Raw genomic sequence first — 18,296 nt, forward strand, 5'->3', positions numbered from 1 at the left:
CATTAGCTACTGAACTGATGTAGCATTTCTGCGCTGACCCCAGACCTCTGTGTCTCTCTGAGTTGTGAAGCCCCCGTGGATCCTCTGAGTGTGGAGCAGCAGGTCACAGTCACGAGACTTGTAAAAGAACCCGAGACTCCTTCCAAAACCATGACTGCGATGAGAACAATGACAGCCTCCCAGTCCCATTCCTGCCATCCCACGGCACAAGCCTCGGCAATGGAAGCCCTTCCTAGACAAAGAGACGAGGTGAAGTGTGCTAGTGCACATCATTAGCAGTCCACGCTGCTTCCTGATGGGGACTCTGTGGCCCACTTGAGCATTGCCTCTGCTATAGGTAGTCAACAGCACCCATCTTACCCACACAGGCTCCGCTAGGTGACAGCTTGTATCCGGTTGAGCATTCGCACCTGTAACTGCCCGGGATGTTGATGCAATCAGCATTGCGCTGGCAAAGGTTCTCCCCACTGCTGCACTCATCAATGTCTGCACAGAGAAAGAAACCACTGACACTGATGGCCCAGGGTGTGCGAGACCCTGTGTCAGTCACTATGGCATTGTGGGAGAACTGGAGCAGCCAAACCTCTGACTCTGACCGTGCAGGGCATGCCAGACCCTGGCGTCACCACATTGCTGTGGGAAAACCAGAACGGCTAACCACTGACTCTGACCATGCAGGGCATGCCAGACTCTGGCGTCACCACATCGCTGTGGGAAAACCAGAACGGTCAACCTCTGACTCTGACCATGCAGGGCGTGCCAGACCCTGGCGTCACCACGTCGCTGTGGGAAAACCAGAACGGCCAACCTCTGACTCTGACTGTGCAGGGCGTGCCAGACCCTGGCGTCACCACGTCGCTGTGGGAAAACCAGAACGGCCAACCTCTGACTCTGACCGTGCAGGGCGTGCCAGACCCTGGCGTCACCACGTCGCTGTGGGAAAACCAGAATGGCCAACCTCTGACTCTGACCGTGCAGGGCGTGCCAGACCCTGGCGTCACCACATCGCTGTGGGAAAACCAGAACGGCTAACCACTGACTCTGACCATGCAGGGCGTGCCAGACCCTGGCATCACCACGTCGCTGTGGGAAAACCAGAACGGCCAACCTCTGACTCTGACCGTGCAGACACAGAGATTTTTTTTAATGTCAAAATTATTTTGATTTAATTTTCTCAAAAATGTTTGAATCAAAATGTGCCATTTACCGTTTATTTGGATAGTTTCTGGGGTTTGAAATAAGAAATGTGTTTTGGGTGGGATTTAAACCAAAAGCTATTTCAAAACATCATTTTCATAAATGTGGTATCTCAAAAATGGGAAGTGAAAAATGAAAGCTGTCAAGAACAAACTCTGTTGACGTAGTCCGGTGCTCAGGGGTGGCCGCGGCAATGCGGATGGAAGAATGCTTCCATCGCCCAGCTACTGTCACTCGGGAAGGTAGCATTTCCACAGTGGCAGAAATCCCCCGGAGGCTGCGTCTACACTACGGGGTTACGTTGGCACAGCTCCGGCACCCTAGCTGTGCCCCTTACAGTCCTGCAGTGTGGACATGGCCTGGGTAAAACAACAACTTTTAAAACACTTTTAAAAGACCATGTTTTGGGTGGAAATAGCTCTGTTTGGAGAGTTTGGCCTTCCCTGATGATCACCCACAAGGCACTGTCTACACTGCACTCTCAGCCCAGGGCTCTGGGACGTGGGCTTTCCAAGCCCATGCCTGAGCGTCCTCACTGCATTGCAAACAGGCTTACAGCGCTGGATGCAGGTCTCACAGCCGTGCTAATGTGCCCATACTGCACTACACAGACCTCCTGACTCAGGTCTGTGGCTTGACCTGTGTCCACACTGCAGAGTGACAGGCTTTGACTCGAATCACAGCAGACTCGGGCTCTGAGCAGGGTCCTGGGACCTGAGTCCTTGCTGACCAGCGTCAGATTGATTTGTGTGTGGACAGAAGAGGGGCTCTGGGCTCAAACCTGTGTCAGAGCCCGGGTGCAGAGCTGGTCTCTTGCTCTTCATTAGTGCCATAGTGAGGTGCCGTCTGCTCTGCCAGCATGACTATGAGCCCTGGGGGCAGCCAGCCCTGCAGCCCCAGCCTGTTACCTTCGCAGATGAGCAGAATGTTGTTGTAGCTGAAGCCGATGGGGCACTCGCACCGGAAGGAGCCGATCTGGTTGATGCAGACGCCATTGGTGCAGATAGCAGGGATCTCACTGCACTCGTCAATATCTGCACAGAGAGCAAAATCCTGTCAGCGACCGGAGGGGCGGAGGACCAGGAGAGGGAGCGCGAGCGCTGGCTTGGGGATGGGGCAGGAGAGAGGCAGGATCATGACGTCTGTCCCCCTCTCCTTGCCGTAGCACTGGGGGCCCCAGGTCCAGCTATGAATATTTACAACGAGGGAGGATCCCAGGGGAATGACTCTGGGGCCTTGCAGGAAGTGGCTGTAGGCGCCAAAGACTTTCTCTCCCTTTCCTCCCTTGGCAGAGGCAGGGCCAGAGCAGGGCCTGGGCTGCTCTGCTCTGGCCCGAGGCGAAACAGGGGTCACTGAAGGAACCTGCACTGGCTGGGCAAGTTTGTAAAGAATCCCAAACGAGTCCATGACTTTGCCTCTCCCGGGCTAGTGACCCTGGGGCCGGCCCCAGCCCGGGAGAGCAGCTGGAAGGGGAAGCTGAACTGACAACCCAGGAAATGCCACTTGGTCATGCTGAAAAGACCAGTGATTCCACCGCTGGCTCATCAAGTCCCAGACCAGGAGCCCTCTGCCCAGCCGCTGGGCACAGCTGCCCACACAACTTAGGCAACTTGGTCTCTGCTTCTACACTCTGGGCTTCTTGGAGACTGGAAAATAAATGGGTCTTCCCCTTGCTCCATTCAGTCCTGTCCCAGAGCCAGAAGAGCTTGGCACCAAGGCCTGGGGGGAGACCTGACAGGGATAACATCTGCTCTCGCCTGAACCGCCAGGGCTAGGGACTCCATCCTTCAAATGCTACAGAGCAGCACCAGGATAGGTCGCAAGGTCCTAGACCTTGACAGCACATCCAGAGGAGCATCTTGCTTTTTCTCCCCTGGTATCCAGACCTCATCTCTCAGCCTCTCTTCTGCAGTGCTCCACACCCTCTGCAAAGGATGGTCGGTGCCACCGGCAGGGCGGGAGCGAGTGCTAGGAGTTTAGCTGTGCCAGCGGCTGCAGGAACACTGCGCTCTCATGCAGTCCTGGCCTGGCCAGGCCCTGGTCCTGCCTGTGGGAGCCTTAGGTTCTGGTCTGTGCCGACTGCAACTGTCACACTTGGGGCTCTATCTTTATTGTCTCACTGAGTCTGGGTCCTGCGGACTCAGCGTGCCGTGAACTGGTGGGGACTGTGGAACTGCCAGCCTGGCAGCCGCAGCTGGGATCGTCCCGTCACACCAGGGCCTTCCCTTTCTGTGCATCGTCACTCAGACCTGGGGATCCAAGGCAGAAGGGACCTTTGTGACCTCCTCTATAACATGGTTGTGGCGACTGGTGTATGGTGCTGCCTACCTGCTCCATTACTGTTCTGTCTCCTGGTTCCTGCGCCCTGAACTCAGGGTTCCTGTTCCTGTTTTGGCTGTGTGTGTGCACACATATGGGTGAGTGTGTGTGCATGTGTGTGTATGTGTGTGGGTGTGTGCACATACCCACACACATACACACACTCTGCTGCTACATATCTGCTGTTTCGACTGTTACCGCGTTTAGTTTGGACTATTGCTGACCCAACGGGTTCACGGTTATTACATGTTTTGATTGACAACCTCCCTGTGTGGTTCTGGACTGCTATTCCAGGGTGCATCTGAGCATAACATCACAGCGTCGAGGATGGGATGAATCCATGTGAACTCCTACAGAAGATCTTTGAGAAAACCAACCCCTCTTAGGGTAGGTTTACACTTACCTTCCCCGTCGACGCGGTGAGTTCGACTTCACGGAGTTCGAACTATCGCGTCTGATCTAGATGCGATAGTTCGAACTCCGGAAGCGCCGCAGTCGACTCCGGTACTCCACCACTGCAAACGGCGGTGGTGGAGTCGACGGGGGAGCCGTGGAGTTCGACCCCACCGTGTCTGGACGGGTGAGTAGGTCGAACTAGAGTACTTTGAATTCAGCTACGTGAATTTGCGTACCCTAGTTCGACCCCCCTTCTTAGTGTGGACCAGCCCTGAGTGTAGAAATTGCCAGCGATGGAGAACTTAGCACAACCCCTGGTAAACTGTTCCAAGGGTTAATTGCTCTCACTGTTGAAAACACCTTCTTTCGAGTCTGAATTTGTCTAGCTTCAACTTCCAGCCCTTGGCTCACGTTAGAGCTTTCCCTGCCAGACTGAAGAGCTCATTGTCAAATATTTGTTTCCCATGTAGATACTTACAGAGTGTAATCAGCTCACCCCTTGCCTTCTCTTTGCTAAGCTAAATAGATGGAGCTCCTTAAGTCTCTCACTAGAAGGCAGGTTTTCCAGTCCTTTGATCATTCTCATGGCTCTTCTCTGACCCCTCTCCAGCCTCCCAACACCAGAGTGGCTGGGCTCTCTCTGGGAGCAGAACTTGGCTTGCAACTTCTTTGCTACTGGGGGTGACACACATGTGAAGGAAAGACCCCAGCTCAAGTGTCAGGCTCCAGCTGACCCTGTCAGGCATTCAGCAAAACTCAAAGCTCTCAGAATGCTCCGAGATGAGGGCTGTGGGCGAGCGCCCCACTCCTCTGGCCCAGTGGGGTAAAGCTCATCTTTGGGAGACAGAACCATGCAGACATCCCGGGCCATGCTGGGTGTGTGTACCAGAGTGTGGAACTCCCCCAGGAACCAAGGACCAGCCCACACCTCTCCGCCTTCTGCAACAAGTGCCAGGTGTATCTTCCAACTGGCCTCTGAGAGAACGCAGAGCAGCTGGGTACGTGATAAAAAAACCCTACCAAAACAGAGACTGCACTGCACTCACGATTCTCCCCTGGGGAGAGGAAGAGAGCGAGAAGGAACCACACAGGACACGGGAGTCTCATCACTTAATGATGTCGTGGATGGTGCTTAGATACTCTGGTGATGAGGGAGGGCTAAGAATAGACTCAAGCTGAGCCAAGCCGAGCCAGCACGGGGCACACACAAAACCCCGGGGATCTCTGTAAGCAGCGTCCACGTGCACATGCAGCCACATGGTGCTGCCCTCGGTCTCCGCGCTGCAAGGCCTAGGCCCTGTTTGGGCCTTCTCACTCCCCTCCTGCTTCTCCTTGCCCCCAGCCTCACGCACACAGAGGAGGGGAAAGCAGGCAATGCGCAGGAGACCCGAGCTGCGGGGCAGGGGAAGGGGCAGGGGCAGGACTGGGGCTGGCAGTGTGTGTGGGCAAAGGCAGCAGCTCTGCGAGGGCCCCAGCGGTACTCACCGATTGGCTTCCCCGTGTGAATGTCGATGATAAAGCCAGGGGCCTGGTTCCCACAAAGGATCTGGTACTCGGCTGGAAGGGAAAGGACAGGGTTACACAGGATGTACGAGTACGAGTGGCCCTGGGGCACAGAACACCCATGGGGTGAAACCCTACAACCAGGGATGACCAGAGAGACAGCAGGAAACACCTATCTCCATGCCAGGAGGTTACCTGTGTGCCATTGCAGGGCTGGGACCCTTCACAACCCCCACCCCCGCACACACCGTCCCACCCCGCTCCTCATACAGCACCCCCTCCCACTGCCCAGCTTAGAACCACAGAGAGACACCTCCCTTCCCCGCCCCCCACCGTGTGCTGGGACTCCAGGGCCACACACACCCCGCCCCAGGCTGCACACACAGCATGGCCTGGGATGGTTGCACGGTCTGCTCCACAGAGGCTCTTGGTATTGTCCATCATGGGATCTCTGCCGTCGCCCAGCCCCTGCAGGGAGCACGCGGCCCTGCATAGCCTGGGGGAGGCGATGCTGTCACTCACTCCCTAGGCCAGGGCTGTTCTCCGCACAGCTGTCAGCTGGGACCAGGCCAATCCTGTGCCCCGTGACACTAGGGGGTAGCCAGATGCAGAGCGCCCAGGGACGGGGGGAGCTCCCCCAGCCAGACCCTTCTCCGGGTGCAGGGGACTCACGGCTGGCGGGGGTGGGGCAGGGCTCGCAGGGCTTGTTCCAGGCCTTGCCGATGTTGTAGGAGCAGCAGCACATCTTCTTGGTCATGTTGAAGGCGAGCTCGTTCTCACAGGTGTCGTTGTAGTTGCGGTAGCACACGCTCTTCCTCATGTCTGCGAAGGGGACACAGTTCAGATCATGCTGCTCTGGGGGCTGCCGGCCGCGCCTCGGGCACCACACCCACCGGAGGGGCGCAGGGCGGGGCCAGTGCCGAGGACAGCTGTCCCCTGACCCCAGCCCTGCTAGCTCCTGACACCACGGGCCTTGCTGCCCAACGATCGTCCCTGTCCTGAATCCCAGAGACATGGCGGCTGGCCCGGGTTCCGGCGGGAGCAGAGCCCAGCTTGCCTCTGCCAGCCTCACGAGCACCACTCTCCCTGCTGTCTGTAGGGAATGAGTAAAGCCAGCAGGGCCCTGGGCGTTCCCAGCCTGCTCCCTCCCAGCCCCCGCCCTGCTGGCTGGAGATGGCACCGTACCCATGCAGTTGTTTCCTCCGTTGACCTGCATGTACTCAGGGGGGCACACGCAGGTGTAATTGCCCAGGGTGTTGTAGCAAGTCCCAGGGCCACAGATCCCGATGTGGGCAGAGCACTCGTCAATATCTGCCAAAAGTAACGACAAGATTACACCTGCACGCACAGGGTGGGGGGGGCAGGCCTGGCACAGGGGATGGGGGGCAGGCCTGGCACAGGGGATGGGGGGCAGGCCTGGGACAGGAGACGGGGGACAGGCCTGGCACAGGGGATGGGGGGCAGGCCTGGCACAGGGGACAGGGGGACAGGCCTGGCACAGGGGATGGGGGCAGGCCTGGCACAGGGGAGAGGAGCAGATCTGGCACAGGACAGGGGGGCAGGACTGACACGGGGGGGTAGTTCTGACACAGGGAGGGGGTGCAGGACTGGCACAGGGCATGGGGGCAGGACTGGCACAGGGCAGGGAGGTAGATCTGGCACAAGGCGGGGGCAGAACTGGCCCAGGGCGGGGGGGCAGGCATGGCCCAGGGTGGGGGGGCAGGCCTGCCCCAGGGCAGGGGGGTAGGTCTGGCACAGGGGACAGGGGAAGGGGCATTGCCAAGGCCACCCCGCAGGCAGGGATCCCGCACAGACATCAGCCCCGCTCTGCCGAGAGCTGGGGCTGTGCTGGCAATGGAGGGAGGGATCCTCCCCAGCAAGCATGGGGCTGGGCCCGGGGCCTCTGGGGAAGGAACAAAAGGATCAGAGCAAAGGGCAGGTCGCACGGCGGAGTCTTGTGAGTCGCTACGAGCCACACACCACATCAGGGCATCACACATGCACACACACGGACATACAGCCCTACGCGCACACACACATCCCCCGTACACACACAGAGACACGCACCCCCCAGCCACACACACGCACGTGTACACATATAGACATGCACACCCCCATGTGTACACACCTCCACACATACACGCACCATCCCACATGCATGTGTACACATACACGCACATGTGCACACACTCAGAAATGCACACTTCTATGCATGCGCATGCACCCACATATGTGCATCCAGACACTCCCCACGCATGCACACACAGACGTACACTCCCCATGCATGCATGCATCCCCCCCATGTGTACACACACATGGACACGCACTCTCTCACACACACATGTACACACACAGACACTCTCTCACACACAGATGTACACAGACACATTTTCCCGCACACATGTGTATGCACACACATACACACTCTCCTGCACACGTGTATACACACAGACACTTTCCCGCACAAACATGTACCCGCCCACAGACACACTCTCCTGCACACAGGTACAAACACACACACTCTCCTGCATGCATGTACACACACACACACACTCTCTGCATGCATGTGTGCACACACACACACATACACTCCGCACACACATATGCACATACACAGACCCTCTCCCGCACACGTGTACACACACACTCTCTCTCTCTGCATGCACATGTGCACACACACAGACACACTCTCTGCACACGTGTACACAGACACACACACACTCTCCCACACACGTGTACACACACACACTCTGCATGCACATGTGCACACACAGAGATACACTCTCTGCACACACATGTACACACACACATGCACACACACACACACTCTCCCACACACGTGTACACACACACACACACACACACACACACACACACTCTCCTGCACATGTGCCAGCGCGGTACCTTCACAGATGCGTGTGTCCTCGTTGAGGTAGTAGCCCAGGGGGCACTCGCACTGGAAGCTGCCAAAAGTGTTCACACAGTTGCCCCCCTGGCAGAGGCCTGGCAGCTCCTGGCACTCGTCGATATCTGTGAATGGAGAGTGGCAGGGAAGCACTCGACCCCCCGACCAAGCCCTGGCAGCCCCCGAGGCACACACCCACTGCCTCTGGGCGTGGATCAGCACCTGGGTGCAGCGGAACTGGCGGCTGAAAGGCTCAGGCTGAGCGGCACAGACTCATCACATTGTGCGGAAGGGCCAGAACCTGTCAGCTGGCCTCAGCCTGTGGGCAGAGGACGGGAGGGCTAAGAGCACCTCCGGCTGGGCTGGAGCCCCTGGGCCGTGAAGCCTGAGGATGTGTGTTCCCTGGAATGGGGGGGGGCATGTGGGGGCCAGTTCTGCTTACCCTCCAGGATGACTGTGATGGGGTTGGGCCTGAAGCCTTCTCCTCCGGGGCACAAGGTCTTGTACTCAGCTGCAGGAAGAGAGTCAGTTACTGGGTGGCACTGAATTGTGCTGAGTGGCTCCCCGTGGAGAAACCAGCCAGAACGCAGGGAAAGAGACAGGCCGTGAGGGCCAAACTGCCCCAGGTCCAGGCCGGAGCAGCCCAACCCAGCCTCTTGCACCCCAGTCTGGCCTGTCCCATGCCTGCCCAGCCCCCGGCCCAGCTCATCACACCCTGATCCACAGCGATGCTCCCAGGAGAAAGGAACAACCAATGGTAGGAGAATGGATAACAAGAAGAAATATAGTGGGAGATCTTAATTTCCCAGATAGTGATTACCGGAGAAATGCTACTAGTAAGGGTAGGGCCCAGATATTCCTGGATGTGATAGCTGACAGATTTCTTCACCAAATAGTCACCAAAAAACAAGAGGCCATACTGTGTTACGTTTAGCATTGGTAAGTTGTGAGGTAGAAGAACTGGTTGTAGAGGACAATTTTAGTTTGAGTGATCATGAGTTAATTTAATTTAAACTACACGGAAGACTAAACAAAAATAGATCTGCAACTAGGGGCCTTGATTTCAAAAGGGCAAACTTAAAAAACGAAGGGAATTAGTTAGGGACAGAAGAACTCAAGTATCTAAATGTGGAGGAGTCTTGGAATTACTTTAAGTCGAAATTGCAGAAATTATCTGGAGCCTGCACCCAAGCAAGAGGGAACATTTGTAGGGAAGGGTGGTAGAGTAAACTGCATGAACAAGCAGGTGATTAAGAGAAAGCAGAAAGCCTACAAGGAATGGAAGATGAGATGGATCAGCAAGAAAAGCTACCTCATGGAGGTCAGAAAGTGTAGGGAAAACGTGATAACTGCCAAGAGCCAAGCAGAGTTGGACCTTGCAAAGGGAATTCAAACCAATAGTAAAAGGTTCTATAGCCACATAAATAAATAAATAAACAAGGAAAGAAGAAGTGGGACTGCTAAACCCTGAGGATGGGGTGGAGATTAAAGATAATCTAGACATGGCCCAACACCTAAACAAATACTTGGCCTCGGTGTGACGGGGCAGGACAGCCCCACACTGGTACAGCAGGGGTTAACCCTTCTTTACTAGCAGAGGAGGCCACGCCCAGGAAGTTCTGCTGGGCATGCTCCAACTGGCAGACCAGTACAAAAGCCTGCAGGTCTGCTCAGTCTGGGCTGGCCACCGGGGGAGAAGGACACAGACCGTCAGCTCCTGCAGAGGGAGAGCCCAGGAGCTCAGACCGGGGCGCCAGCCGAGCAGGGGCCGACCCGGAGCCCCCGGGGAGGGACGCCGGCAGTGACAGACCTACGGGGGAGCCGCTCCCACAACGCAAGCGTCCGGCTAGACAGGGTAGGAAGTGACCCAGGGGCATTGTAGTGACTGACAGCCTTAAAGCTGCAGTACCGCTCGGCGTGTTGCGGACGGATCCCCGCCGAGCGGGCGGCAAGGAGAACTTGCCACAAACAGGGCCCTGGGTCGGGGCTCGGTGGAGAGGGAGGGCCCGAGTCCCCCTACCCCACCTCGTGCTACCCCACCCCGCAGGGGGTGTTTATGGACTCAGGCTGCTAGGCCGCGCTACCCCACCCCGAAGGGGGGGTTTATGGACTCCGGCCGCTAGGCCGCGCTACCCTGCCCCGAAGTGGGCGCTTGTGGACTCCGGCCGCTAGGCCGCGCTACCCTGCCCCGAAGTGGGCGCTTGTGGACTCCGGCCGCTAGGCCGCGCTACCCCGCCCCGAAGGGGGCGCTTGTGGACTCCGGCCGTTAGGCCGCGCTACCCCACCCCGAAGGGGTGTTTATGGACTCCGGCCGCTAGGCCGCGCTACCCCACCCCATAGGGGGTATTTATGAACTCCGGCCGCTAGGCCGCGCTACCCCACCCCATAGGGGGTATTTATGGACTCCGGCCGCTAGGCCGCGCTACCCCGCCCCGAGAGGGCGTGTATGGACTCCGGCCGCTAGGCCGCGCTAACCCGCCCCGAAGAGGGCGCTTGCGGACTCCGGCCGCTAGGCCGCGCTACCCAGCCCGAAGAGGGCGCTTGTGGACTCCGGCCGCTAGGCCGCGCTACCCCACCCCGAAGGGGGGGTTTATGGACTCCGGCCGCTAGGCCGTAATACGCCGGCTACCAGGGGCAGACCAAAGGACAAGCGAGTGGTGCAGCGCTAGGCCCCCAGCCCGCCCCTGCCACAAGGGGGCGCTGGGGCACCAGGCCCATCACACTCGGGTTTTAATAAGACTAATGAGGACCTTGGGGGTAATGGCACGATGGCTAATGAGAACAAGGATATAGAAGCAGAAGTTACCACCTCCAAGGTGAAAGCCAAACTCAAACGGCTTAATGGGACCAAGCTGGGGGGCCTAGATAATCTCCATCCAGGAATATTAAAGGAACTGGAACATGAAATTGCAAGCCCAATAGCAAGGATTTTTAATTAATCTGTACATTTAGCAGTCATACACTATGACTAGAGAGTTGCAAATATAGTACGTAGAAGTGATCTGGAAAACTACAGGTCAGTTAATTTGACCTCAATTATACGCAAGGTCTTGGAACAAATTTTGAAAGAGAAAGTAGATAAGGATATAGAGGTAAATGGTAATTGGGATAAAACATGACATAGTTTTACTAAAGATCTCTTTCTTTTGAGGAGATAACTGATTTTCCAGACAAAGAAAATTCAGTAGGTCTAACTGACCTGGATTTCTGTAAAGTACTTGGTACAGTTCCACATGAGAAATTATTAAACAGGAGAAGATGGGGATTAATAAAAGAACCAAAAGGTGGGTAAGGAACTGGTTAAAGGGGAGACTACAATGGGTTGTACTGAAAAGTGAACTGTCAGCCTGGAGGGAGGTTACTATTGGAATTCCTCAGGCCTTGGGCCAATCTTATTTAACATTTTCATTAATGACCTTGGCACAAAAAGTGGGAATGTGCTAAGAAAATTTGCGGATGACACAAAGTTGGGGGGTATTGCCAATACGGAGGAGGACCGGAATATCATATCATACAAGAATATCTGGATGACCTTGAAAACTGGAGTAATAGAAATGGGATGAAATGTAATAGTGCTAAGTGCAAGGCCATGCACATATAGACTAACAACAAGAATTCTGGTATAAGCTGGGGACGTACCAGTTGGAAGTGACAGAGGAGGAGAAAGATCTGGCTGATCACAGGATGACGATGAGCTGCCATTGTGATGCGGCCGTGAAAAAGGCTAATGAAATCCTAGGATGCATAAGGTGAGGCACAAGGCACTGGTAAGATCTCACCCAGAATAGCGTGTGCAATTTTGGTCTCCCATGTTTGAGAGATGGATTCAAACTGGAACAGGTGCGGAGAAGGGCTATTCAGATAATGAGAGGAATTGAGAAAAAACAAGTATCAGAGGGGTAGCCGTGTTAGTCTGGATCTGTAAAAGCAGCAAAGAATCCTGTGGCACCTTATAGACTAACAGACGTTTTGCAGCATGAGCTTTCGTGGGTGAATACCCACTTCTTCGGATGAGAAAAAACAGTTACTAACCTTTCGGTAAGTGTTTTTCTTCAAGATGTGTTGCACCACTTGATTCCCTGGTAGGTGTTTGGGCTCTCCAGTGCACAGGTGTCAGAAAAGTGTTACCCTTAGTGGTACTCGTCAGGGTGGCCTGAACGCCCTCGGCTGTCTCGTGCATGTTGCACAGGCATAAAGGGCTGAACTGCTCCGATCCCCCTCAGCTCTTTTCTATGAAGCGACTCCAATGGCGATGGGAGGGAGGATGGGTCGTGGAATGGACATGTGCAACACATCTCAAAGAACAACAGTTATGGCAAGGTTAATGACTGTTTTTTATTCTTCGAGTGATTGCCCATGCCTATTCCACGGCAGGTGACTCACAAGCAGTCCCCTCTAGAGGTGGATTCAGAGTCTATTTGAACTGGGACTGGGGGACCACTTATCCATCATTTCCAGATTGTTGAGAGATTGCGTAGTGAGAGGCAAACGTGTGACTGATGACCAGGTTGCTGCTTTGCAAATGTCTAATTTGAGCCAGAAATGCCGCAGAGGCCACTTAGGATCTACTCAAATGACCTAATACACTATCTGGTGGCTTCATGTTAGCCAGCTGCTAACACCAGCGAACACAATTGGATACCATGATGAAATCCTCTGTGCGGAAACTGGACTGCCCTTCAGTCTCTCTGCAAATGCAATAAACTATTGAGTTGAAGACCTGAAAGTTGTAGTCCATTCCAGATAAATGCTAACACCCTTCTAACGTGCAGTGTCTTCTCTCCTTTACTACCATGAAGTTTGGGAAGATCAGTAAGCAAACCGCCTAGTTGGTATGAAAAGTGGAGATCAGTTCTGTAGGGATACTTGGATAGGATGAAGGTAGACTTTATCTACATAAAAACGGTCCGTGGTGATGGAGGAGCTGATACGCTCTCAACTCCCCATCTCTTCTGGCTGATGTAATAGCTACTGAAAACACTACCTTTGTTGAAAGGTGCAACAGAGAGCAGGTTGCTAGAGGCTCACAGGGCGATCTGTAAACTTTGCTCCATGACGGAGTTGGATTCTGTACATGTGGAAACGGTCTGTCCAATCCTTTTCAAACTCCTAGGGCTGTCGGATTGGGGAAAAGGAAGCAGTTATCTGCAGAGGATGATACAGCTGCAAGATGAACTCTGATCCATCCAATCGCCAATCCTTGCTGTTTCAGACACAAAAGAGTCCAGCACATGCGGAATAGAAGCTAGAATATGGGAGACCCTTTTCCACCACGACCAGGCAGAAAACCTCTTCCACTTCGCAAGGGAAGTTTCCTCGCTGATGGTTTTCTCCTATTCAGCAGTGTCCCTGGCACCTCTCTGGAGCAGGACTTCTCTGCCGATGAGAGAGGATAAGCCTGTAAGTCCGGAGCGAAGCTTTGCATTGTATGTGGCAGCGAGGCCCTTTGTCTAATCCAGCACTGCTCCAATAAATTCTGTTGTCTCTACTGGAGACAGGCCTGGCTTGGCTACATTGATCAGGAGGCTGAGCACATTAAAGGAGGCTGGATTACGCGAATGCTGGACACCCGTGAGACCTCTGATCAGCCAGGTGGCCAGGTAAGGGAGTACCTGGATCCCTAAGCTCCAGAGGAAAGCTGCTACCACCACCATACGCTCCATCGAAACACAGGGGCAGCTGAGGGACTGAAGGGCTGTGAACTCAGCGACACCGGCTCTACGCGGCACTGGGCGCTCAGCAACACCGGCTCTACGCGGTACCAGGCGCTCAGCGACACCGGCTCTACACGGCGCTGGGTGCTCAGCAACACCAGCTCTATGCGGCGCCGGGCGCTCAGCGACACCGGCTCTACGCGGCGCCGGGTGCTCAGCAACACCGGCTCTATGTGGCGCCGTGCGCTCAGTGACACTGGCTCTATGTGGCACCGGGCGCTCAGCGACATCGGCTCTACGCAGCGCCGGGTGCTCAGCAACCCGGCTCTACGCGGCGCCGTGTGCTCAGTGACAACGGCGCTACGCAGCGCCGTGTGCTCAGTGACAATGGCGCTACGCGGCGCCATGTGCTCAGTGACACCGGCTCTACATGGGGCCGGGTGCTCAGGGACACTGGCTGTATGAGGCGCTGGGTGCTCAGCGACACCGGCTCTACGCGGGGCTGGGCAGTCAGCGACACTAGCTCTACGCGGTGCCGTGTGCTCAGCGATACTGGCTCTACGCGGCGCCGGGTGTTCAGTGTCCCCGCTCTACGCAGGGCCGTGTGCTCAGCGACACCGGCTCTACGCGGCGCCGTGTGCTCAGCGACACCGGCTCTACGCGGCGCCGGGCGCTCAGCGACACCGGCTCTATGTGGCGCCGGATGCTCAGCGACACCGGCTCTACGCGGGGCCGGGCGCTCAGCGACACCGGCTCTACGCGGGGCCGGGCGCTCAGTGACAACGGCTCTACGCGGCGCCGGGCGCTCAGCGACACCGGCTCTATGTGGCGCCGGATGCTCAGCGACACTGGCTCTACACGGGGCTGGGCGGTCAGCGATACCGGCGCTACACGGGGCCGGGCGCTCAGCGACACCGGCGCTACACGGGGCTGGGCGCTCAGTGACAACGGCTCTACACGGGGCCGGGCGCTCAGCGACACCGGCTCTATGTGGCGCCGGATGCTCAGCGACACCGGCTCTACACGGGGCTGGGCGGTCAGCGACACCGGCTCTACGCGGGGCCGGGCGCTCAGTGACAACGGCTCTACGCGGCGCCGGGCGCTCAGCGACACCGGCTCTACACGGGGCTGGGCAGTCAGCGTCACTAGCTCTACGCGGTGCCGGATGCTCAGCGACACCGGCTCTACACGGGGCCGGGCGCTCAGCGACACTGGGTCTACGCAGGGACGTGTGCTCAGCGACACCGGCTCTACACGAGTCCGGGCGCTCAGCGACACCGGCGCTACACGAGTCCGGGCGCTCAGCGACACCGGCGCTACACGGGGCTGGGCGCTCAGTGACACTGGCTCTACACGGGGCCGGGTGCTCAGCGACACTGTTTCTACGCGGCGCCGGGTGCTCAGCGACACCGGCTCTACACGGGGCCGGGCGCTCAGCGACACCAGCGCTACATGGGGCTGGGCGCTCAGTGACACTGGCTCTACACGGGGCTGGGCGCTCAGTGACACTGGCTCTACACGGGGCCGTGTGCTCAGCGACATTGTTTCTACGCGGCGCCGGGTGCTCAGCAACACCAGCGCTACACGGGGCCGGGCGCTCAGTGACACCGGCGCTACACGGGGCCGGGCGCTCAGCGACACCGGCGCTACACGGGGCCGGGCGCTCAGCGACACCGGCTCTACACGGGGCCGGGCGCTCAGCGACACCGGCTCTACACGGGGCCGGGCGCACAGCAACACCGGCTCTACGCGGGGCCGGGCGCTCAGTGACACTGACTCTACATGGGGCTGTGTGCTCAGCGACACCGGCTCTACACGGGGCTGTGTGCTCAGCGACACAGGCTCTACACGGGGCTGTGTGCTCAGCGACACTGTTTCTACGCGGCGCCGGGTGCTCAGCAACACCGGCTCTACATGAGGCCGGGTGCTCAGCGACACCAGCTCTACACGAGGCCGGGCGCTCAGCAACACCGGCGCTACACGGGGCCGGGTGCTCAGTGACACTGACTCTACACGGGGCCGGGCACTCAGTGACACCGGCGCTACACACTGGGGGGTGACGGTTGGGAGAGGTCCAGGTGCTCTCCACGCCAAATTTATACATTGGGAGTGAGAACAACAGGATAACAACAGATATAGCCAGAGGGGGACAGTTAGGTGTAAGGAAGAGGGGGGGACGGATACTAGATCGACAGGTCATACTGGTAGTACTGTGTCCCTACCAAGTTGGGTGAAAAGGGTGAGAGGAGCCAAACAGCAAAAATTAGGATGTTTGTTCACCAATGCGAGAAGCTTAGGTAACAAAATGGAGGAACTGGAGCTCCTGGTCCGGGAATTGAAACCGGATATCGTAGGAATAACCGAAACATGGTGGAACGGTAGCCATGACTGGAGTACAAGTATGGAAGGGTATGTGCTGTTTAGGAAAGACCGATGCAAAGGTAAAGGTGGGGGAGTAGCATTGTATATCAATAATGAGGTGAAATGTAACAAAATAACTAGCAATGCAATGGATAATACGGAGTCTGTTTGGGCAATGGTCACACTGCGGAAGAAAACTACTAGAGCGTCCCCTGGGATAGTGATTGGGATGTGCTATAGACCGCTGAGATCTAGCCTGGATATGGATAGGGAGCTCTTTAATGTTTTTAAGGAGGTAAATACTAATAGGAACTGTTTGATCATGGGGGACTTTAACTTCCCGGATATAGATTGGGAAACAAATGCTAGTAATAATAATAGGGCTCAGCTTTTCCTAGACGTGATAGCTGATGAATTCCTTCATCAAGTAGTTGCTGAACCGACGAGGGGGGATGCCATTTTAGATCTGATTTTGGTGAGTAACGAGGACCTTGTTGAAGAAAACCAAGAAGGAAGAAGTGGGACCGCTTAAAACTTTAAACGGAGTGGAGATTAGGGATAATCTTGGCATGGCACAATATCTGAACGAATATTTTGCCTCGGTCTTTAATGAGGCTAATGAAGGGCTAAGGAATAGTGGTAGAGGGACTGATGGGAATGAAGATATGGGGGTAGACATTACGGTATCTGAGGTAGAAGCCAAACTTGAACAGCTAAACGGAAGTAAATCGGGGGGCCCGGATAATCTTCATCCTAGAATATTAAGGGAATTGGCGAGTGAAATTGCAAGCCCGTTAGCGATGATTTTTAATAAATCTCTAAACTCGGGGGTTGTACCGTTTGACTGGAGATTAGCTAATATAGTTCCTATATTCAAGAAGGGGAAAAAAAGTGACCCGGGTAACTACAGGCCTGTTAGTTTAACATCTGTAGTATGCAAAGTCATGGAAAAAATTTTAAAGGAGAGAGTGGTTACGGACCTTGAGACCGATGGCAACTGGGACAAATTACAGCATGGTTTTACGAAAGGTAGATCGTGCCAAACCAACCTGATCTCCTTCTTTGAGAAAGTAACAGATTTTTTAGACAAGGGAAATGCGGTGGATCTAATATATCTTGATTTCAGTAAGGCGTTTGATACGGTACCGCATGAGGAATTGCTGGTTAAATTGGAAAAGATGGGGATCGAAATGAAAATCCAGAGGTGGATAAGGAGCTGGTTAAAGGGGAGACTGCAGAGGGTCATATTGAAGGGGGAACTGTCGGGTTGGAGGGGGGTTACCAGTGGAGTTCCTCAAGGTTCGGTTTTGGGTCTGATTTTATTCAATCTATTTATCGCTGACCTGGGAACCAACAGTAGGAGTGGGCTGATAAAGTTTGCGGATGACACCAAGATGGGAGGTATTGCAAATTCGGAAAAGGATCGGGATATCCTCCAAGGAGATTTGGATGACCTTGTAAACTGGAGTATTAGTAACAGGATGAAATTCAATAGTGAGAATTGTAAGGTTATGCATTTAGGGATGACTAACAAGAACTTTAGTTATAAGCTGGGGACGCACCAGTTGGAAGTAATGGAGGAGGAGAAGGACCTAGGAGTCCTGGTTGATCGTAGGATGACTATGAGTAGGCAATGTGATGTGGCCGTTAAAAAAGCTAATGCGGTCTTGGGATGCATTAGGCGAGGTATTTCTAGTAGGGATAAGGAAGTGCTAGTCCCGTTATATAAGGCGTTGGTAAGACCTCATTTGGAGTATTGTGTGCAGTTTTGGTCTCCCATGTTTAAGAAGGATGAATTCAAACTGGAACGGGTACAAAGAAGGGCCACTAGAATGATCCGAGGAATGGAAAGCCTGTCGTATGAAAGGAGACTTGAGGAGCTCGGTTTGTTTTCCTTAACCAAAAGAAGGATAAGAGGAGATATGATTGCACTCTTTAAATATATCAGAGGGTTAAATACC

At 55.3% G+C, this 18,296-nt stretch overlaps 1 protein-coding gene across 2 annotated transcripts in view; it reads right to left on the reverse strand.

Moving 5' to 3' along the window:
* FBN3 (fibrillin 3) overlaps positions 1-18,296 on the reverse strand; it is a 320,779-nt gene that overhangs the window by 40,070 nt on the left and 262,413 nt on the right. For both annotated transcript variants that reach the window (XM_044998744.1, XM_044998743.1), the window contains 7 exons: positions 8,763-8,831; positions 8,320-8,445; positions 6,601-6,726; positions 6,088-6,237; positions 5,398-5,469; positions 2,106-2,231; positions 361-486 (listed from right to left, as the gene is read on the reverse strand). In XM_044998744.1, the coding sequence (XP_044854679.1) occupies positions 361-486; positions 2,106-2,231; positions 5,398-5,469; positions 6,088-6,237; positions 6,601-6,726; positions 8,320-8,445; positions 8,763-8,831 (795 nt within the window). The remainder of the gene's footprint in view (positions 1-360; positions 487-2,105; positions 2,232-5,397; positions 5,470-6,087; positions 6,238-6,600; positions 6,727-8,319; positions 8,446-8,762; positions 8,832-18,296) is intronic.

Source organism: Mauremys mutica, chromosome 24 (genome assembly GCF_020497125.1).
Source record: "Mauremys mutica isolate MM-2020 ecotype Southern chromosome 24, ASM2049712v1, whole genome shotgun sequence".
NCBI lineage: Eukaryota > Metazoa > Chordata > Testudines > Geoemydidae > Mauremys > Mauremys mutica.